Consider the following 24,212-nt stretch of genomic DNA (forward strand, 5'->3'; position numbering starts at 1 on the left):
TTACAGGAGTCAGTGGAGTAAAAATGAAGTGGGAAAGAATCAGGTGGACGTAGTGTTTTATACACCAGTGAGAAAAGTGCTTGAGAGTTACCAGAGCCTGATCTGATTAAATCTGTATAATAGTTGGACTTTGCAGTGGAAAGAGAATCTTTATAGGAAGGTAAATGGGTTTAAAACATTTGTTTGTGGATGGTCAAACCAGTTTTTCTGTAGAGGCGTTCCAGTTGGCGACCTCTGGCTTTCAGTTGACGATGTTCAGAAGTAAACCAGGGTGCAGATTGGGAAAAGGAAACAGTCTGTGTTTTTAATGGGGCCAGGGTATCGAGGAGATGGTGTAGTCCACAATCGTAGTGACTGAGCAGTTCATCAGGGGTGGATGTGAAGTCGATATTGGGAAGATTGGTAATACCAGAGTCTAGAGATGCTGGGTCAATGGACTTGATGTTGCGGAAAGAGATTGTACGTGACAGTTTCGTTTTGAACAGAGTCACCTTAGCATTAAATGAGATAAGTTTATTGTCAGAGATGGGAAGGTCAAATGCAGTACAGTTAAAAGGAGTGACACCAGAGCAGCAAAGTAGATCCAAGGTATGGCCTTTTGAATGGGTGGGGAAATTAATAAACTGCTGCAAATCAAAACTATCAAGGAATGATATAAAGTCTTTTGTGAGGTAGTTATTGTCATTATGAATATGGATGTTAAAATCACCAAGGAGAATAACATTAGGGGAGAGAGGTGAAATAAGTGTAAGAAAAGCAGAAAATTCATTGATGAATTCTGAATTGGGCTTAGGTGGACGATACACGGTGGCTACAATGATAGGGGATGGACCATTTCATTTAATGACAAGAGACTCAAATGACTGGTAGAGTGGCACAGAGACAGGCGAGACTTTCCAGCTCTCGCGATAGATTATCGCGAGACCTCCCCCGCGACCTGTAGCGTAAACAAAGCAGCTGTAAACAAACCCAGGGGGAGTTGCTTCGTTCAACTGGGAAAAGTCATTTGTTTGCTGCCAAGTCTCTGTCAGACTAAAGAAGTCATATTTGCGGTCATTGATGAGATCCTGGAGAAAAGGTCCTTTGCCCGAAAGTGATCTGATGTTGTATAATCCAAAGTGGAGATCACTAAAGTTGTTCTTGTGGGAGACAGAGCTAGCATTAGCAGACCTGGGTTAGCACACTATGGTCCACCCTCCTGCTGGATGATCTCGGTTGACGGCGAGATGAGGACCAGAAGGAGTTGATTGAAGTGGAGGCATCGATGTTGAAATTCCGTCGGGACCCGCGATGAAAATATATCCGACGAGGTATGCGAGCGTTTTTTAGCGAGTGCAGCGTCGATTGTAGAACTGCTGAGGCAGTCCGATTGAAGCAGAGTTTGAGAAGCTCAGCAGCCGAGTATTGGAGCAGGGCCGACAAGGAACTTGTCAGGAGAAGCGCAGCAGTCCACATGAGTATCGCCGACTTGCTGATCCACATTCTGGCTCACACAGCAAGGTCAGGTAGAGAAGCAAAAGAGTCAGGTGTAGCTGGTATGAACACAGCAATCGGTGACAGTATATCAGCAGGGCAATAAACAGATAAAAGTTCAATAAAAGCCGAAGTTAAAAGTCCAAAATTAAAAAATCGGAGAGCAGCGGCAGCGAGTCACGCCAGCGTTCACTTCCGGTTCACTATGTACTGAGCTAAGTGTAAAGGCCCGTGTCATTGTGTCGTCTGTCAAACAGAAACGTAAAAAAAAGTCCCAGGCTCTCGGCCCTGCCCTGCTTCATACCACAGTAATGCTATAAATACATTAGCTTACCCATGAACATCATTTCTGCCTGAGTCCCGTCGGATGTTTCCATCGGCTGTGGAGGTGAAGACAACATCAAGTTGATACGCCTTTGTTATTGCTTTGAACAAGCGACCATAGCAGCGAAACAGCGAATACTGTGCCTTTAACGCTTTAAATTTATAATGTGACATAAAATATAAAAGTTCCATCTAGCACCAACATAATCTTTTGATACTTTAAATTTATAAACAGTGTACAAATTGTGTTTCTCTATTCATTGTTCAGAATGAAGTATGGGGTGAAAACCATGTGCTTATCAATGCAAAACCATTCAACCAATCTAAACTTTAAAGCTTAATTATATCTTACATTTTTAACTGCATCAGTTTAAAGGTTGTATCAGCGATTTCAGGCCCAAACATAAATGATCACATTCATCTAATCTTTCCTAACGATCCGCTAGCTACCCGCCCCATAAGCATGCCGTCAAAAAAACGCGTCTCTGTAGGCAGCCTAGCCTCTGAGATCTGCACACAAAAACAGTTGGCTTCACCAACACTCAAAACCAAAATAAATAGTGTTCCAACCAATCACAGACAGGGGTGGGTGTTGTGAGGTTTTGCGCTCGTGCACGGCTGCCTTTGACGGCTGCACGCGAAAACCTGGTGGTCAGAGAGCCTAGGCTGCCTACAGAGACGCGTTTTTTTGACGGCATGCTTATGGGGCAGGTAGCTAGCGGATCGTTAGGAAAGATTAGATGAATGTAATCATTTATGTTTGGGCCTGAAATCGCTGATACAACCTTTAAGTCATAACATATTCATACCACATTTTTACATTTATAATTGCTACAGATGGTGGACAACCAGAATGAGACTTTTACCGCCGCCGTTCCCGCGGCGGCAAAATTGGGATGTGTATTTGCTGCCTTTTACCGCTGAGTGGCGCTGTAATCACAGACTTTGAAAAGTGTCAGTTTATTCTCTTTATGACGTAATCTGCCGCGGCAGTAAACTGAGCTGAGGTCACAGATAAATTCAAGATAAATATTGTGGTTAAACGAATTCAAATTCATTAAATTTAAACAAAATAGACACACGTTAACATTGTGTGCCCAGTTTTTCTATAATTTAGAAAGGCTATGTAGGTTACTTGTCATTTACTTCGTGTTATTTTAATGTGTTTGTAGATTTATTAACTGAAACATAACAGTGAAATAAATTAAAATAATTTACCGTAAAATGTAAACATTTTCAGGACTTGCAGTTACTAACCGATGTTAGTCGGTTTAAGCATTCTTTGTTATATTCAGAACTAAATAGCCTAACATGTTACAAACTTTTAAAACAGAGAAAATAGTATACGTTTGCTATTCAGACGGTAGCTCTGTGGTCAAAGCATTAACAATATCCTCTCGGAGCTTCAAACGATCTGAGATCGAATCTCAGTGTAGTCGACAGTGTTTATGTTTTTCCGTTCTTGATGCTTAAATATGTATCTGTTTATTAAAGTCAATCATCTTGTTTAATTATCAATTGTACATTACAACATAAATTTGCTACATTCCCGCTGCAAAGACGACACATCTGATGAAGGAAGACTATCAGTCGATCGCACCAGAAAATGAAGATGATGAAGCTCGTCTTTAATCTGCTAAATTATTTTTTTTGTGTGTGTGAATCATTCACGAGATTGAGATGACTGACAGTGATACCCGGCCATAGCAACGGAAGACAGATTCAAAACAGATCGAACAAATCAGAAAAATACTTTCAATACAGTATTGCTTTCAATTTAAAAAAATAAACAATGAAAATGTAAAAGAAAAAGAAAATTAATTAAGTTTGAAAACCCATCGCACATTTTAAGATATGAATAAAGTGTCAGGACAGTTTATTTATTTAAACAGGGTTGCATCGATAGAGTTTATTCCCTTTGTGATGCAAAATAAGACACAGAATCTTAGGCCTATTCTTGCAACATTTTAAATTTCTATTGTCAAAGAAATTGCAGCTAAATTAAAAAATTAAAACGGTACAAAACGAAAAAAGTTCAAAGCAACATAAATTAAGAACAGGCGTTTTTCTTTGCCTCTCTCGCGCTGGATATTTTTTTAGTAAGTTTGGTCTCCCTCACTGCGCGCGGCGGGTCTTTCTCGAAATTAAGCATTTCAAACACCATACAGCTGATAACACTGTATATGTCGCTGTGTGTCATCCACACAAATCACGAAAGAAAAAACTGTAACAAATAGCTTTTGTTCCTTCAAAGATACAACATGCCTTGCTGAATTCACCTTACAATAAAACGGGTTGGGTCGTGAATTAAAGAGCAATGTATCTGCTTAATTGAAATTGTTTGTGGAAAACCTTTAAATACAATCAATAAAACTACAATATATAATTTAATAAGATATAGGGCCTAATGTACATAGGCTATGGACTTTTGGAGATTTTGAGATTAATCCTTAAAAGAATGTTGCCTTTGCCTCAGGCTGGCTCCGACACTCTCCATATGAAAGAAGGAACATTAACACCTCTGTCCTGCACCCCCACGATAAAGCAACTATTGCCTTCTCCAAACCCCCCACAGGCTAGCTGAGTTTGCAAAACAAAACAAAGAGTTTGCCACTCGTCGTGGTGTGCCAAAACACTTAATTATAAACTTCAATATTTCATTCAAAACAATCTCAAAACGCTTTGTGACATTTTGAAAAGCCGTGATGCATTACTGCCACTGGAACCATGAACGCAACAGAATACTGGTTCTGATTTTATTGTTTGTCGTTTAAACGTCATATAGGCCTATATATATATATATATATATATATATATATATATATATATATATATATATATATATATATATATGTGAATTATTATAGGCTACAGAAGTAAAGTCATTGTATAATATTTGTTCCTTAGTGTAAAATGGAAATGCATGGAGATTTTATTTTGTAAATAGGCTATAAGCAAAAAACTATGTTTTAAAAGACAAATCTCTCTGCATCAACAACAGACTATAACATGCATTAATAGGCTAATATAAAAATAACAGTAGTCCAAGTTAGTTTGGGATTCGAACCCGTGTCATCTAAATGATCGTAACGTAAGTTCAACCACGCGGCCACGATTCACTCGTTGCTACATGGCCTAACGTTAATCCGCGTAATCTCTCAAAAATTATGCCACACTACATGTATTTTTTTTTTATTATTTTTTTTTTTAAGGACTGGTTTTGAAATCACTATAAATTACTGTGCAATTTTGTCGCTCACGGGAGCTCTTCGTTTATCTAATTCCTCAATAGAATAGTAAAAATATTCAGCGTCATTGCTCCTAATATCGTCTCTATTTTTAACTTTTGATTCTATTTTTTCAGCTGTAAAATTGATTATATCTTTGGTTCTATTCTGTTGTAGCCTAATAGGCCTATATGAAAAAGCTTAGGGTTTTATATTTAACCCACTTACATTTTAAAATACGGCAATTGCTGCTGTTTTGCACAATGTCCCTTTGCGCCACCTGGCGGTCATTTCGGGAACGACTTTGAAATGCGGCTGGTTTATTTTCGCCGCGGTAATTTCGCCGCGGCGGCTGGCGCGGCGGTAATAGGCATTCTGGTTGTCCACCATCTGTAGTTGTTTCAAGTCCAATTTCAACTTGTTTCATAAACAGTCAGTCTCTTTCTGCTAATTGAAAAACACCCCCTTTGCATATAAAATGGCCCTCTTTGCACTCTTTATTAACAGACCTTTTTTCTGTATTACATCGTGACAGTTAAAAAATAAATAAAAAATAAATCGCAATCGAAGATGTGGTGAACTGTGCTGGCCAGACTGTTCAGGGAATGATGATCAGGGATGTTGTTAAAAATAAACTTTTGTCTTTGGTTTCTAATATTCTAAGATTTTCCAGGCTATGCAGAGTGGCAACTTTCACAAATTTGACCATGACTGGACCGGTGAAGCCTCATTACCGCTCAAATAGTAGCCTAATGCCCTTATTAGCAGCATAAAGGGAGGATTTCAAATGGCTGTTCTGCAGTCGCTGCTGGATTGTGTTAGTTGCACACAGGAAGAATCTTTGCCTTTCCTTGCAATGCAATCAGGTTTGGTCAGCAGTTTTCAGTTACGAAAGACCCTATTTCCATTGTCCACTTTCAATGTCATCTGGGACAGGAGAAGATGTGTTCACCCTGGCCTCTCTGCAGCCTCAGGCCTCAAATAACTCCATTGATCCATGTCACAGAAGATGCAATCACTCAACATTATTGATGAGTCAGCAGCACACATGCATTTCAGTATTACTAGCAATAGTAGTAACATCTACACCCGCACTGGCCCAGAAATAATTCCATTTGTGTTGATTTCTGGATTGTTTTAGAGTGTTTTATATTCATGATATTGAGATAATGTAATGAGAAATTTTGTTCTGTATGTTTGAACAGCCCTTGCTCATGGTGGCAACATCCTTGTTCGAGGGAATTCCTGTGAAAAAAAAAAAAAACGTCATTGAGGGAAGATTGCTTTACATGTTTGAATGATATGCATATATAAATGTTTAATGAGACATTTCCTGCGTGTGGGAGATGCAGTTTGTTTCATCTCAGCACAGCGTTCTCTTAATGAATACGGCTTTGGTTTATATTTGCATGCAGATGTATTTTCATTTTTCAGATCCTCTGTATTTTTCATCATTAATTGATTCCCTTTGAACATTTTGACATGAGTTATCAGATTCTTTAATAACATAATAGCACAACACAACTCTCAATTAATTCAGCTGGGTGTCATTATGGGATAAAGGAAAAAGACAAGAATGGAGCAGTGTGGTTGTTAATAATTATTAAACTCTTCCTATCTAATGTACAAGTAATTGCTACTGTGGCCAAGCCCTGTGCTTCTGATATCGCACAGACAAAAAGAAAATCAGTGTAGTAGGCAGATTCAAAAAATGTGTGGAAAAAGCTAGAGATTTCTAGAATCTGAGCTTTATGTTCAAATTCGTGTCATTTAATGTTTCCAACTGTACAGAAACTCAGAGGACATGCATTGTTATTGTACACCATGTTCAAACAAACTATGGTGAAGAACGTCTGATAAGAAATGGTCATGATTCACGAATAAAAGAACGCAAAAAAAAAGAAAAGAAACATCCTCAAAGAGGGGGTCTACTAAAAATGAATGTGTAAAATGTGTGTAACATTTTGTGTAATGTATAAAGAACTTTTTGAATAAATATAAAAAATTATTATTTTAATATGTTCCTTGAAGTATAATGTTATAAGGGTCTGATTCAAATGTCTACAGTGTGATGTAACAATATGGAGGAAGTAGAAAAAAGAGTAATTTTGCCAGCTTGATTTTCAACAAATGCTCAGAGATGAGGAATATTGAACTCTAAAATGTACATTATTTTCATACTACAGTGACCTCTTTTATGTTAAATGATTCTTCATTTCATGACCAATTTAATGGTTTGTCTTCACAGAAACTCAACGTACTGTATGAAGGTGTCCATGTCACTGACGGTTGAGGAGAGTGAAGAGGGACTCTGCTTTAGCAGTCGAATACGGTACCAGGAGAGGGCCGAGATCACCAAGAGCAAAATGATTACCTGCCCTGATATTGATGACTATCTCGCCCCCTACAAGCAGCCTATCATGACCTGGAACAAGGTACAGAGTTAGAACTCGCACAGCATGAGGTGACCATGATTTTTCCAGCTAGGAAAATAAATGTTTTGTTTCTGTCTCTACCCCTGAAATAGAGCTGCACGATTAATACATTGTTACACCACCAGGTGTACATACAAAAATAAATAAAAAATGTATAAATGTATCGTTTATTCAAGTGATTCGTTCAAAAATTCATCCAATAATGCAACAAGTTAAGTATTTATGTGTGAGTCATTGAATCATTAATTCAAACCGTTTTTTTTTATATAATTCATTCAGATGAATTAAACATTTTAGATAGACTACAGTAATTAACATTCTGTCAGAACCTCTAGTAAATTACATGCTATGTTGTTTAGTTGTCTGTTCAGAATCATGGGAGAATTGTGATCTCTGTTTGAAAATCTCAATTTATCCAGAATCGTGCAGCTCTTCCCTGAAATCAAAGGGAAATGATTGGATGATAACAATGCTGTTGAAGCCCCAATCCTTAAAACCAGTGCTTCTCAAACCTGTCGTGGGACACACCCACGACTGCACATTTTGTATGTCTCCCTCATCTAACGCACCTGGTTCAACTCATCAGCTCATTAATATGGAGTACAAGATTTTGGGCGTTTCTCAATACCAAGTACACAAACTGCGGTCTTACGTCCTTGATAGTTTCGACTTGCTGAGTTTGACTCAGAAGAACGAACTCCGGAGGAAGGGAGGACACAAGTCCGGTAATTCTGCAAATGTAACCGCAGCGTTCACTCAACTCTCACTCACACACACTCTCACTCACTCACTCACTCACTCACTCACTCACTCACTCACTCACTCACTCACTCACTCACTCACTCACTCACACACACACTCACACACACACACACACACACACACACACACACACACACACACACACACACACACATACACACACACACACACACACACACACACAGACACACACAGAGACACACACAGACTCTCCTGGTCCTAGTTCCTCTCCAGTCTTCGTGTGATCATTCCTATCAAGAAAGATGAGAGAAGTTAAGCTTATCTCATCAGTGACTGCAAGTGTGTCTGTGTACTCACCGTTCTCCATTCCTCTCATCATCACTCTGCTACCAGCTTTCATTCCCTGCCTGTTTAGTGAACTTTGTTAATAAAGCATTTGGATTTATTTGATACACTTACCAGTCTGTTGAGTGTGTGTTACACTGACAATGTGCATATGTACTCTGATTATCTTCACTGTAGAAAAATGAAATATGACATAAAACACAACCCTATTTCTTTTTGATAAATGTCAGTTTTAATGATCAATAATAACCATTATAAAAGTATAAGTAAAAGGTATAAGAAGTTATACAATAAGAAATAAAGCAAAAAATGCAGCCGAACGTACAAAGTCAGCACTCTAGTAGGCTACAATGGTAAAGGTAAATAGCCTAAATATATAAAGTTATGAAACTTCCCTTTGCCCTCAGCCAAAACGATTTGCCAGGGAACAAATTATAGATTACTGAGATAAAAGATCGGCAGTTAGATATACACAAGACAAATTCTATCTTGTATATCATGTTTAACCACTACAGAGACATAGCGGCAAACATCAGAAGGACTAGCTGAGGTAATGCTGTTCCAGACGGGGTTAATGAGTGCTTAGTGATCGACTGGATCTCACAACTCTGAAAACATCAGATCAAATTTTCAAGTAGGCGCTATCTTTATAAATGAGCCACAGATTTGAGCTTTAAACAACTACTTTCTTGCCAGGAAAACTCTTAAAATGACATTTCGTGACACAATAACAGTAGTGTTTTTAAATTCCACGTGTTTTCTCCTCTGCTATTGATGCTTGCTGGTTAGTGCGAGATGCATTCTGGGATACCTGGCTGTCTCAAGTCCGCACAAGTCACCTCTCGATACATCCTCAATAAAGTCCACAAGAACGCAACTACAGACAAGAACGCATATTGAGAAATGGGTGTGAACAATGATGGAGACATACAAAATGTGCAAACCTGTTCCACGACAGGTTTGAGATACACTGCCTTAAACCATCTGATTTCAATAGAAATATTGTTCCAGTGTTCCAATGGGTTTGAAATAAGGTAGTCTGACAGTTGGATAGATGAAGAACTCCACAGATATGTGAAGATTCAGTTATTTTTATTTGTTTCCACAGGAATGTCAGAGGCAAGACTGGAGGAGCTCCATCATCATCAACACCACCAGTCTGTGGATCCCAGAGGTGCAGGAAGATGATGGAGGAAATTACACATGTGAACTTAAATATGGCAGCAGAGTTGTGAGACGGACCACAGAGCTCAAAGTCACAGGTACACTTTCAAACCAATTCAAATGTAACACTGTGTTCGGGGCACATCGAAAGCAAATAGTACCTGTTATAATCAATAGCCACTTTTTCACCGCTGGGCCAAACCGTTCTTGTTGCTTAACTGCTCCGTTTTGTGCCGATCCGGCCCAGCCGATACGGATATGGTTTCATTCTCCACTGTGGGGCTGATAACAAAGCTCTTTGGAATGTAATAAAAATGTGTCAGTGCCTTGTTAACACAAGAGTTTACAGACAGTATGAGATGTAAATAGCGACCACATTATGGAGGATGATCGGATATTTCTATTATTAACTTGTTTACTTCGCTCAAATAGCGCGCTTGACCCGACGAAAAGCAGCTATTGATGGCATCTGCACTGGATGCGTAGTGCGGAGCTGCCGACAGTAAACAGGTGCCCGTTCTGTTTCTGCTGCACTACACGTTTGTTTGTCCTACTTCTGTTAAGAGGCCAGATGGATTTGCAACGTCACTTTGGCGTGTCCAGTTCGGACTGCCTCAAGCCATTGTGTTACATGTGTACAGAGAAGGGAAGAGCTGGTTGAAATCATAAGTTATAATTTGCTTGGCTAGATTTACATCTTGCCAAGCTGATACAATGTGGGTAATATCACATTTTAAAAATATACTTAGAAAGTAAGCAATATTTATTAGGGCTGTAACGGTACACAGAAGTCATGGTTCAGTACCTACCTCGGTTTTGGGGTCACGGTTAGATACGAGTTCTGTTCTACAGGAAAAAGCAACAAATCCCCAATGCTAGGTTTCTTTTCATTTATTTTGAACAGACAATAGTGCAAATTACAGTTTGTTCCAACTAGCGGCATTTAGCCCCCTAGTTGGTACAGTACAGCCTCCTTTTGTGTATTAAGCACGTAGCAGTAAACGATTCACTCTTGCATAGGTAAACATTTTTGTAAAAATACTTAGAAAACTTGTTCATGCTTTCATCACCAGCAGGGTGGATTATTGTAATGGACTCCTCACTGGCCTTCCCAAAAAGACCATAAGACAGTTGCAGCTCATACAGAACGCTGCTGCCAGAAAATATGAACATATCACACCAGTCCTCAGGTCTTTACACTGGCTCCCAGTTACATTTAGGATTGATTTTAAAGTATTATCACTGGTATATTAATCACTCAATGGCCTAGGACCTCAATACATTGCAGAAATGCTTACTAAATATAAACCTAAAAGATCACTCAGATCATTAGGATCAGAAATACAAAGGGTTCACTCTAAGCAAAGTGAGTCTGCTTTTAGCTACTATGCCAGCCGCAGCTGGAACCACCTTCCAGAAGAGATCAGATGTGCTCCTACTGTAGTCACATTCAAATCCAGACTCAAAGCACATCTGTTTAGCTGTGCATTTATTGAATGAGTACTGTGCCACTATACGTCCGACTGATTACATTTGATTGATTTGATTGACTGATTGATTTTATTTTGCATCCTCCTTTTTATTCTAAACTGAACTGACATGGCACTGAGAATTGGGTAACAGAGATGAAACCATGCTGATGGCCTGGGTCTGTGGTGGAGTAGTGAGTTTGACGTGATTAAACTCGAGGTTCTGTGGGGTGCGGACTGGACTGATTCCTTTTCTAGAGCTTCTGAACAAATGGGTTTTTGGGGTGCGGACTGATGGAGGTTACCCCGTGAGTCAGTCCTAGAGCTCCTCCTGTCCGATTTTAGGGGAAAATCGGGTCTATCGGAGACATCCAATAGATTTCTTAGGCGCCGAAATAACATCACAGACACAGTGTAATCACCATGGGAAAATCTCACTAAAACTGGGAGTTGTGAAAAATATGATACACCGGTGTTTTGCCAGATGAGAAGTTTATCTATGTATCATCTTTTTACTCTTTTAATTCATTTTATAACTGTATAAATCTCTTTTAATTAGGGGCCAAGCACCGAAGGTGCGGAGGCACCTATTGTAATCGTTAGTGTTCTTATTATTATTCTGCTTTTTCTTCTTCCGCTCTGGGAGTCTATGGCAGCCCATAGAACCGCTTGCGGGAAAGTTATGAAATTTGGCACACTGATAGAGGACAGTCCAAAAAGTCACCATACCAAATTCAGTGTCTAAAAACCAATCCCTCTAGCGCCACCACCTGTCCAAAATTTCACTTTTACTTTGCTAATAACTTTTGAACCGTAAGGCCAATCTACAAAATTCATTTTTCCTCTGATTCCTGAGCTCATGCCGATTCAATTGCACCCTATTACTTCATTTTCCGTCATAAAAATATGGCCGCCATTTAGAATTTTTTGAAAAACCTACTTTTTCTAAATCGTCCTAGACGGTTTGTCCAAATTTGCACGAAAATTTAACCAGATCATCTTCAGGCAGTGCTGACCAAAAGTTATGGAATTCAAATTGATTCGTCAAACCGTTTTTGATAAACGCTCGAACAAATTTTACGTAGCGCCTGCGAAAACAGTCGTAAGGCTGTATCTCCGCAACGCTTTATCATATTCAGACCAAACTTGGTACTTGTCATCACAAGCATGACCTGAGACTACATGCTGCGTTTTGGCGCAACGCCACCTACTGGTCCGGAGATATGAAAAATGGCTATTTTTGCTTATAAGTTCTGAATAGTTTGTCCAAAAATCATAAAATTGGTCTCGTTAGATTCAGGGCAACATGTCGTGTCGACTGATATCCAATTTTACCATATCGGCCATTTTGACTGTCGGCCATTTTGAATTTTGTGCTAAAATGCTGTATTTTAAGAACGCATGAACGGATTGTTACGAAATTTTGTATTGGTCATCATCACGATGTCCTGAAAGAACCTGAGAAGTTTCAAAACAGCGCCACCTAGTGGTGATTTTTTTTTCCAAATGCTTATAACTTTGGGTGTGGTCGACTTATTTTCACGAAACTCAACTCATTAGACTCCTGAATCGTTGCCGAGTCCCACGATACCAAACATGCTTGGTTTTGCCTCACGGTTTGTGTAGCGTTGTGATTTAGCGCTTAAAAAACATTTGGCTATATCTTCGAAACCGCTTGTCCGATCGAGACGAAACCACCATCAGAAGTTTGGAAACATAGGTCGATAGATGTATTTCAACGCCCAAATGCGAAAATATTGATAGTAAGGGGTAGTAAAATTCAATCAAAGTCATGTGTCAGTCATTTTTTACGTGTTTTTTTCATATAAATGTCTATAAATCCGAAGCGAATTGACATATCTTCACCAAAATTGACACACATATGTATGGGCTCACTCTGAGGACACATAAAAAACATTGTGGGACTGAGCCTCTTGGTGGCGCTATAATAGAACAAAACATTCCCATTGACTTCAATACAGTTTTGTGAAATAAAATGCTATACTAAACAAATGCATTGGTGTAATATTATGAAACTCAGAATGTGCCAACAACACCATTCCCTGAAGGTACTCAAAATATTTCGAAACAGCGCCACCTAGTGGTCAAAAGTTATAACAAAATTTCCAAAAAGGCTAATAACTTTTGAATAAATCTGGCTATTGAAATGCCACTGGTCTTAATAGATTCCTTGGGTCAAGCCGAGAACATAGATACCAAGTTTACCTTATTTGGCCGAACTTCCTTTCCGCCATCTTGATTTTCAGTCAAAACTTACTTTTTCGAACTCCTCCTAGACCGTTTGTACGATTTTCACCAAAATCGAATCGTATCATCTCCAGGCCGTGCCGACTAAAAGTTATGGATTTCGTGTCGATAGACGAAACCGTTTTCGTATAGCGCAGCAAAGTTATGTTATTAAGGTGATTATGGTGATTAAGTTAAATATATCACATATATATATATATATATATATATATATATATATATATATATATATATATATAATGTTTATATATATATCATATATTTTTATTGACAAGTACACATTCCCATTGCCAACACTTAGTGTCAGATAACTTAAAGATATTGCTGGGCGGTTTACCGGTTCATACCGAATACCGGTGTTTATTTTTGTTACGATATGAATTTTTAATATACCGCAATACCGGTGTATGTCGCTTTAATCGGAACGCGGCGCTGCGCGACACAGTCTCACCCCTCATTTACAACACACGTCTGCGGCGCATTACAGCTGAGACAAGGTTTTATTCCGTCCTCCACGCGGTGCGTCAAAATAGACTAGGCGCCTAACGTTATATTTAGCGAAGCGGCGCGGAGAGCCGCTTCTGGGAAGCTTCGATCTGAAACACAAGCATTGACTAGAATGGGCACGAGACGTGTGGGGGTGAGAGTGTCTTTTTTTCTCGCGGCGCGCGTGTTTTTATACTGTATTAACGTATCTGAAGTGAACTGACGGTCTTTAGAAAAGTTTCTTTGTTATTACGACTGAATCTTTCTTTATCTTTCCTGATAAAGCAGTGTTTATGAGCGTTGCTGCTTTGTGTACAGCCGTTACCGGGGAAACCACTGTTTCTGCCGCTCCTAAAGCGTGTCCTGCTGGCACCTCTTTGTAAACAGCCTTGCAAACCTGTATTATTAATATTAGTGTGGATTTTTTCTATAATATTCACTCATGACAATAAAATAGGGCATTATAAGTAAATCTACTGCAGTATTTCCTCTCTCACTCAGTAGAAAATGTGGTTAACACCCATCATGCTTAAAAAAAAAAAAAAAAAAACGGTAAAAAACGTGAAACCGGTATAATTTAGAAAAAAAACGTGATGTTGATTTTTGGTCAAACCGCCCAGCACTACTTAAAGACTTTGCCATTGCTACATTTCTATGCTATGACTGCTCCACAGACTTTTTGTTGCAAATTTTGCTCACATACAAACCTGGAACTGGACACACACACACACACACACACACACACACACACAAACTCACAAACTCACAAACTTACTGACACACTCAAACACAGGCTCACACACACTCACACATTCAAAAAGACTCACACACACAGATTCAAACACAGACACACACTCACACAGACTCAGACACACACACCAAACTGGACCTGGAGGTGGACACACACAGACTCAGACACACACACACGTACACCTGGAGATTGAGGTGGACAAAAACCAACACACACCAACCTGAACCTGGAGATAATAATAATATAATGTCTAGTCTGGTGGCTGTGATATGAACCTACCAACGTCCGTTGCAATGATTTTTGGAATGACTGATCGCGAGAGGAACAAATTACGTTTTAGTTGCATAACATCGGTTAATGGAAACGCCGTCATTTCGCAATAGTTGTAACGTTAATTGATATTTAGAAAAAAAAATCGCAAAAGTTTTGCGCGAATCTGTAATGAAACGTGACCGCGCTTAACATCTAGACAACTTCTCAGAGTTATGTTGAGCAACAGTGTTCATTATACTAACCATTCAACTCCGGATTGATTCTGGAATCTTCGCTGGGGGAATAAGCATTAAGCACCGGCAACAATCCGCCCTCTACATGCTCATGTTTTGATTCAGATCGTGCGGTAAGGCCGTGTGTCCACCAAAGCGTTTTTACTCGCGGCTGGCGTGTTTTTTCAATTGTTTTCAATGGGAGCGCCGCGTTTTTAAAACGCCATGAGCGTAACGAGGCGCTGAGCGTCTTTTTCACGCTGAAGCGCTGAGCGTTCGGCGTTTTTTACTGGTCGCCGAGAGTTGAAGAATGTTCAACTTTTGGTAAAACGCAGCGCTCATCACTGTCACTTTTTACCCAACCGTCCAATCACAGTGGAGGAGGGGCGGGACTAATACCACACCGACCAACCGCGTCCGCCACATGATTCTGCTTGTACAACGTCAACAGATGACAACAACAAGCATAATGACGGAACAAAATCAAGAGCCAGATAAAATACATTACATTGTATTGACATTTTAATATAGAATCAACACAGAAACAAAATATGTGTGAAATGAGATACTAGTAAGACTTTCGCGGATATTCCGTATCATAACAAGCAAAGTGTCTCGGTCTCAACCGTCTCAACTGAAAAAACGCTGCGCTGCCAAAACGCTCTCAAGCGCCCACAGCTGAGCGTTTTTAGCAGAGCGCCTAGCGTTTTCAGCTGGCTAATAACGCTTTGGTGGACACACGGCCTAAGAGAAGTCGTGCCTCCATTGTCAGTTTGTGAGAGAGAGAGGGGGAGCAAGCAGCGTGAATAAAATACAATTTTACCCATATTAAATAAAAAATCTGAATCAATCCGTGGCGGTCAGCGTTGATATGTGGCGGGCCACCACAAATTAATGAATGTATGGGAAACCCTGTTTTCTTTTATAACTGTTTTCATTTTCCTTGCTTTTATTTTGTGATTATTTTAATTATTTTCTGTAAAGCACTTTGAATTGCCATAGTGTATGCAATTTGCTATATAAATAAAGTTGCCTTGCCTTTCAGGGCTGAAAAACAAAAGGTATTTGGTCACAATCAGCTACAAAACTGAAAAGCATCTCGTGTTGTAAAAATACAAACTAAATAGCGTAATGAAAATTAAACTAGTGCAGAGATTAGTTTTCTTTGCACACTAGAGTTCATTAACGTGCGGTGACAATGGCAGATGCACAAAGTTCAATATTACGCTTATTTAAGAAATCACGTAAATACTGTATGAGCGAGAATGAGAAAAAGAGTCTACTTCACCTTTTCACGAGGACACCTTTTTCTGCGGCTTCCCATTTCCAGGACACGCATATTTCATCACTGTAAAGTTGTAGTGAGACTTTCACGACACAAATCGGCACAATGCCAAATGATTTTATCTCATTATAACAGCGGAAACAACCTAAAATACTCAGTCATTTATGGTCATACAGATAAGAGTAAGACATCAAAGACATGTAAAGGGTCTATTTTTATTTGTGTACACTACAATCACAATAAATAAAAAAAATGTGTTTTTGTAAAATAAACTGAAATGGCTTTCTGCCATCCCGGTTTCCTTTCCGTGAAGTTAGTGAAGCGTGTCACACAAATTAATCAAAACTCAGCGTATAGGCTACTAGCAAACTCTTGTATCCCATCTGATCTCTTGTTTTGGGTCGGTGCGTAGATCGTCTCTTCTTCTTCTGCTCTTTTTCCTGTTTTGGAGGTTAGCAAACAGCATTGCATTACTGAACGCGTCCCCTTCTGGATTGGAGTGTGAATTGCATGTGACTTACTGTATTCGTTGTCTGACTGTAAGCATTGCACTGAACCGTGACGTCTGTACCGTGACGGTTCGGGACAATACATACTCTGTATTCAGCACAAACTCTGCTACAATAATATGTGAGCAGCATGTATGTAAAAGTTTTTTTAGTTTTGAGAAAATGACGTTTATGCGTGGTTTGTGAATTTTTTAAGTTGCCTATTTTTGTTGCCTAGAATTTTTACTTCAAAGCTATGTGAAAATCATCCTGCCCCCACTCATTCACATAAAACAAAATTGATTTAAAATTTGTCAGACATGTTTTGTATCTTTTGTGTTTTGCTTATAAGAGGGTGTAATGATTATGAATAATGATGTGTTTCACACGTTATGTAAGTGACAATGAATTTCTTACCTCCACTGGATCAATTGAGTTAAATCCATATTCCTCAAAGCACATCTTCCAAACTCGATGAAAATGGAGAAATCTGATGAAGCTTGATGGTTTGTTTTGAGGTGATGGGGGTGTTTACAGGTTTGCGTGCCTTACACGTGGACGATTAGCATGTCAAAGGCTGCACAGGTCGTGGGTGTGGTCAAATTAAAAATAATGAGCAAGACTTGAGAAACTGAACCTCGCGTAGGTTTCATACGGATTACATAATCAGAATATTTGTTTTCGATATAGTTTTGATGTATAACACTTATCGGAAGTTAATTTTTGATGGACAGACGTTCTAATCGAGTCTGTACACTTTTTTTATTAGATTTTCAATCCTTTTAATACAACATTCATACTGCTGTGGCTTTATTTTAATTAATTTTTTCCATGCCAGACATTGGCGGTTCTCAAATCTGGTCCTTGAGCTCCACTTCCCTGCAGAGTTTATCTCCAACCTTGATCAAACTCACCTGCCAATAGTTTTCTAGTAATGCTGAAGAACTTGATTAGCTTGTTCAAATGTGTTTGATTAGAACACTTCGAGAGCCAGAGTCAAGAACCCCTGCTGTAGTTGGTCACTTCACATTTGGAAGTCCATTTGGACTAGGGCTGCACGATTAATGGAAAAATAATAGTGGTTGATTTAATTTCCCTTGATACTGTAATCCTGGTTACTAAAATCAAGAATTTTCATTAATATACTTTTTTTTTCTGTAGAGTGACATCAAATGATCTATCACTACTCTCTGTAGCATATGAATATATGAAAACAGCAGTACAACAGTAGCATCTATAGATGACTATGTTCAGCAAGTTCTAAAAGGGATGCCAAAAAATAGTTTCATTGGCAGCCTTGTGCCTCAAACCATATGCTGGAGGAAACTGACGAGTAGGTTTGTTTAAAATCAAGCCTTTGGTTCAACCCTCCAGGCTTAACTCCCCCTTTTGTACACATATCCAAGCTAAATCCAGCACAGCATAGAGCAAACAATGGACTGCACAGTTTTACACAACACATAGTGATGGAATCATAATAAAATCTGCTTTCACAGCTTGTGTCTAGATAACACAATGTCTTTCGAGCATTCCCAACTCTGGACCTCGAGGTTCACTGTCCTGCAGAGTTTAGCTCCAAATCTGATCACACTCGCCTCCCTGTAGCTTTCTAGTTATCCTGAAGATCCTGATTAGCTTGTTAAGGTGTGTTTGATTAGGATTGGAGATAAACTCTGCAGGATAGTAGATCTCCAGGGCCAGAGTTGAGAACCCCTGCCTGATAGGCTACACAACACTGATCTGATCTCATGTACACTCCCATTGCTATGAATTAATTGCTTGCTTGACAATAAAGTATTTCATTTCATAGCCCTTTTTAAGAGGAGCATTGTTTTGTTAGAAACAACAATTACATATGTCGCCGTAATTGTTTCTTGATCATACAGTATGCATTGAGCGTGACCATGAAAACCCTATAAAAATTAGCATACCAACTGCACCTTGAACATTTCACTTTGCAATTATCGTCTAACAATGAGTTTATGATGCATTCATGATTGATTATAGCCCAATATATGAAAACATGAAGCGGGTGTTAGATTTTTCATAAACCACTAGACTAGAACACTTGTAGAAGTTATAAAGTGCTGATCTGAGAACAGTTCACGTGCAGTTCCTCTCTTACAGAAGGATGCTCAAGATAAACTGCACAATACTGTGACTATGGAACAAAATTTGGTTTTCAAAATGTCAGTTATCATGTGACTATTTGACAAGGGGAAAGAAGTTTGCAAAATAGAAATAACTGGATATGAGCTGTTTGTTTGTGTTAATTCAACAAGATTGTTTCACAATGCTGCTATAAACTAGGATGTTATCTTGTCTGTTGATCACTACACCCATTGTAAATGGTCAAGACTCTTTACATGTCTCAATAATGGGAGATGAGACAGCAGCTTCTCTGAGGACTGGTTTGCTAATAAGCCTTCATTGTACATGAATTGATGGGCTGCAGTGAGACCCTCCTTCCTGCTTGTCTTCTTACAAGGCAAGACAGCAGCATAACACATTTATCTCTGTGTCGTCTGACACATATGAAGTTCCCTGATCCCCCGCACACAGCATCATCATCATCACGTGTGGGCAGAGATTGTCACACACCGTTATTGTTTTGCCTAAGTGCCAAAGGCAGATGATTTGTCTCTCTTAGATGCAGAACAGGGTCTAAAACTCAAAAATATATCAAGAGAAAACAAAGTAATTTAGTTAACCCAGCAGATTTGCACTGAAATCTTGCAAGGTTTAGCAAGAGGAGAGTTTTTTGAAAAGAGGATCTTTACGTATACTGCATATCTTTCTATAGAATGTTGGTTCATATAGTGACTACAGCTGTCAAGTTCTAAAATGTCAAAATAAAAGTAACTCTCCATAAACTGGTGCTAAAGTCACATGACTGACACAAATCAGATTTTGTGTGTTGCTATGTTGTTCAGGATGTCGTTGATGCAGTGTTCCAGGCTGGCCCAACCAAAAAGCTGATTTTGAGAGAGTTTGTTAAAATCACTCCATTAATTAAATGAACACTTCATAGTAAGTTTTAATTTGTTCACATTAGTTGATACTATAACATGAAATAATACCTTTACATCATTTACTAATGTCGTATAGTCACCATGAAATCAAAATGGACAATTCTTATTTTTTTACAGAATGTCACAGTGCTTATTATAAATGATTTATCCTTGCACATAATTATTTTTAAATCATATGCTCTCGTAATCTTTAATCAAAAATGTTAACCTCCCCTCCCCTTCAAATCAACGTCTGTTCTTTTCATGACGTATGTCTCGGCGGAGGGTGGGACTAAACACCCTCCACAACTGACTGCAAACTGGCATTCAGATCTGCCTCCATTTAGTTGGCAACGATCAACTTCCTACGATCCAGTCAATTCCCAAAAGACAAAATCATATCCCGCCCACATTTTTTTCCTCATTTGAGAATCTGTTTCATTTAGATATACAATCACAATGGGGAAGAAAAGACTATCACAACTTCCATTTCCTGCTGACTTTAAGGTTAATTTCTACATAGACAAATACATTTAAGCATTTCAAGTTCTTTAAATTACCATTAGTTCATGTATTATGAACTACATTGTGATATTAGTGAATGAAACCTTGTAAAATGTTTCTAATTAAATTCAAATATAATATGGACTGAATTTATATCTATTGTAATAGCACTGCATTGAGCATTTCGATGACAGGTGTTGAGCATATAAAACAAACATTGATGGACTATAGAAGACCAATACTGTTCATGTTTTAATTTTCTGCTAAAAAGCTTCATCAAGAGCATAACAAATGAACAGAAAATCCTGTGACTGACATATAACCTGACATATCTGTCAGGTTTGGTCTAAGCTGAGTAAGTGCACATTCATTATGAGCATTGATGTGTAGATGAAATGATCTTGTAGGACCTCAGTAAACTCAGGCACTGAACCATCATAGCCTAGAGGTACTGAATCTGTATTATCATGATAAAATATGAATTGGGGTGAGATATGCTCAGACACAGCCTGCGGTGAGAGAATAAGCGTGAAATAGTGCCATTATCATGCTGTAGCGTCTCCAGTATCACTAGACCAAACAGATGAGCAAATCCTCAAATAGACGAATAGTCATGTTGTGACTGCACAATGACTGTAACCATAACATCTCTTTCCATGGCAGGCAAGACATTTTTTTTTTTTTTACATTTTATATTAGGTGTCTTTACTTACTATGAATTTACATTAAAAATCAATTGTTATGTACAATGTACTTATTGTGTTCATGTTGTATTGCAAAATACTTGTCAAGTCAAGTCACCTTGATTTATATAGTGCTTAATTAAGATATTTTCAAAGCAGCTTAACAGTGATAAAAAATAATGCACTGATGTAAACAGATTTCAATTCTGCTGTAAAGCAGCTCTAAAAAGACAACAGTGTCATTGTTCAGCTGAAGTCAGTTCAGTGTTGATTCAGTTTGGTTCAATAACTGTGTAAATTTAATCAATTATGAAATGAGTTTAATTCAGTTATGAAGCAGCTCTGGAGAAAACAGTGATATCAACATCCAGCTCAGTTTAGTTCTCATCTCATAGTGTCAGTGCATTCAAGTCAATAATATTGCTGAATTTTAAGTGCACCTAACTAAACAAGCCAAAGGCGACAGTGGAAAGAAACATATCACATGACAAAATGGAGAAAAACCTGTTGTGCTGCTATTGAGGTGGGATATGGGTGAGGTTAGGGGCAGGTTTGGTGGTATGGGTAGGTTTAAGGAAGGGTCAACAGTGTAATTATAGATGTAATTACAGAAATTAATTGCAGCTGCCATTAGATGCAGGTAAAACATGTATATATAAAATACTTGCATTGACAATGATAACTTATTTAAATGTTTGTATGCAGAGACAACTATAAGAAAATTCTGTTTGCATTTCTGCCTGTTTGGATCATGGCTATCTTTTTGACCGACCAATGGAAGCCTGTTGTGAACCCTATTTGACAACAGTAGCCCCTTTCCCACAGTAATCCTGGTAAATTACCCTGAAATTTACCAGAACATTTTTTTTTAAAACACAAATGTGCTGTTCACTCAAGCAAAGGTGTTTCGTCTTTTTACCAGTAAGATACATCAGTGCCAAAATACCAGTAAACTTTGTGAAGTCAGTCATCGGAAATTATCTTTAAACGCTGCACGATTTTCTTCATCCACCTAGATGAGAAGCAATTTAGTTTCACTATCAGTCCAATTTGACTACTTCTAAATGACAGGTCATTTGATCATGATCACACAGAATGTGGTTTTGCTCATAGAAACATAAGATGCATAATTGTTACTCGGGGTTGCACAGACTAGTCTACTTTAATGCTCTGCCATTACGCTTTAAGCTTGATGTTGACTAGAAAAAAGCCTTAGAAAAAACATTACTGGTGTACATCTTGAGACAAAACAATGACACTGACATATTTTAAGATATGTTTTCAGTTAAAACAGCTCAAACATGCATTTTAATCTAGGACTAGGTTTAAGCCTTGTCTGTGAAAAACAAAAGTTTCATTAGAATTTTTGTGATTATGACATGCTCACTTTATTTTTCACTTCATTTTGAGTCACTTTAACCCAGAAGTACATTTTAAGATTTATGCACTAAATTAAACAAAATAATATAGATTCTGCTTTCTATTATTGTTATTATAAGTTGTTGTTGTTTTTAAGATATAGGCCTGTTTCACAGACAGGGCTTACACATTAAAGGGATACTTCAGGATTTAGCATTAAGCTTTGTATTAGTAGAAAACCTGTAGTATTTTCAAATTATCGTGCTTTCCACCCTCATATCACCCTGAGACGAGAGATTTATGTGTATTTTGTCTGGAAAAAGTCTTCCGATGACGCAAAAATCGTCATTTTGCGTCATCGGTGGATTTTTTGGCCAGAGGCTAAAGACTGCAGCCAATAGTTGGGGCTGTCCCGCATGTTTTCAACCTGCCCATAGAGGGTGGGATCTCACTCATAGAATATACACATAGTGTGTCAGCCATCTTTTTTTGGAAGCTAAGCTAGCAGGCTCTTGTTCTGTGGAGAAAGCTGAGTAGTAGGAGAAAGCTGAGTAGTAGGGGTTAACATCCTCTTTTTCCCGGACATGTCCGGCCGTCGAGATCGTCCAAAATGTCCGGGATTCGGCTTTTGCTTTCTGCAGTGGCCATTCATTGTTTACATGCACACCTTTTGTTTCAGTCTAACTGAATTCATTCCGATTGGTGAATCTGAATGTAGTGTTTACATGAACGCTAAACAAGTGATCGGTTGATGTGTGTTTTAACATTGCTAAGAAAATTCCCACTCCTCCATGAGAGATACGAGACCGGAGCGTCTCACAGGTGTCACTCATCAGTAATCACGCCACCGGCCTCACGCCGTTCTCCCGCGCCCCTCAGCCTCGTCCTGCTCGCCACAGTAAAAATAATGAATGGCGACTGTAGAACGCAAAAGCCGAATCCCGGGCAGACTCGTCACGGAGACTCACTAGTAGACTAGTCTTGTTGTTTAACTGCGCTCTCTTACCGGTAGGCGTGGCTTGGGAGTGGCCGCCTAGGGCAGCAGAGCAAGTGTATTCTGGGAGTTGTTGTCTTTCATCCACATAAGCCAAAATGAAATTTTCTGGCTTTTCTCAGTCTAGAAAGCTCCAAATTCAAAAATAATTTCACATTTCTTCTACATAAATGACCCATTTTAAATATACATTCATCTTTCGAGAGGTGAAGTATCCCTTTAAGCCAGGATTAGGCCTTAGTTCAATTATGGCATTTAAGTATCTTTTAAAAACGTGCCTTAGAAAAAAACATTACTGGTGTGCATCTTGAGACAAAAAATGGCACTGACAAATTTTAAGATATGTTTTCAGTTAAACCAGCTCAAACTGTCAGAATGAGAGTCGTAGATCCAAGTGCAAGCAAGCAGTTTATTGAAGACAGGTTGAAACAGGGATAATACTCAAAACACCACGTATAGCAGGTGGGCGACCAGGATACAAATTCACAGGAGAGGATGAGTGATATGAATAAACCCAGTGTGGATGCCAAACTGGAACTGGATGAAGAGAATTCCAAACGATCCCCAGAAGTCTGGAAACACAGACGAGATCGATCCTATTCCATTATTCCTAACTGTGGAAATAACTCCGTAAGGAAACTCAGACACCGGAACTGGGTAAGAGAGCACAAACAAGAGTGACAAGAGTGACGAACCGACACCCAGCAATAATCACTCCCGCTAGATATAGGCAGCTAA

The 24,212-nt window shown here is 38.8% G+C and overlaps 1 protein-coding gene across 1 annotated transcript in view; it reads left to right on the forward strand.

Annotated features, from left to right (window-relative positions):
* Window positions 1–24,212, forward strand: part of il1rapl2 (interleukin 1 receptor accessory protein-like 2) — a gene marked incomplete at its 5' end in the record, with an annotated part of 185,030 nt that overhangs the window by 52,470 nt on the left and 108,348 nt on the right. The window contains 2 exons of the mRNA XM_081382112.1: window positions 7,273–7,459; window positions 9,636–9,789. Coding sequence (XP_081238238.1) covers window positions 7,273–7,459; window positions 9,636–9,789 — 341 coding nt within the window. The remainder of the gene's footprint in view (window positions 1–7,272; window positions 7,460–9,635; window positions 9,790–24,212) is intronic.

The sequence above is a fragment of the Scardinius erythrophthalmus genome, assembly GCF_964197995.2.
Source record: "Scardinius erythrophthalmus genome assembly, chromosome: 13".
Classification (NCBI taxonomy): domain Eukaryota; kingdom Metazoa; phylum Chordata; class Actinopteri; order Cypriniformes; family Leuciscidae; genus Scardinius; species Scardinius erythrophthalmus.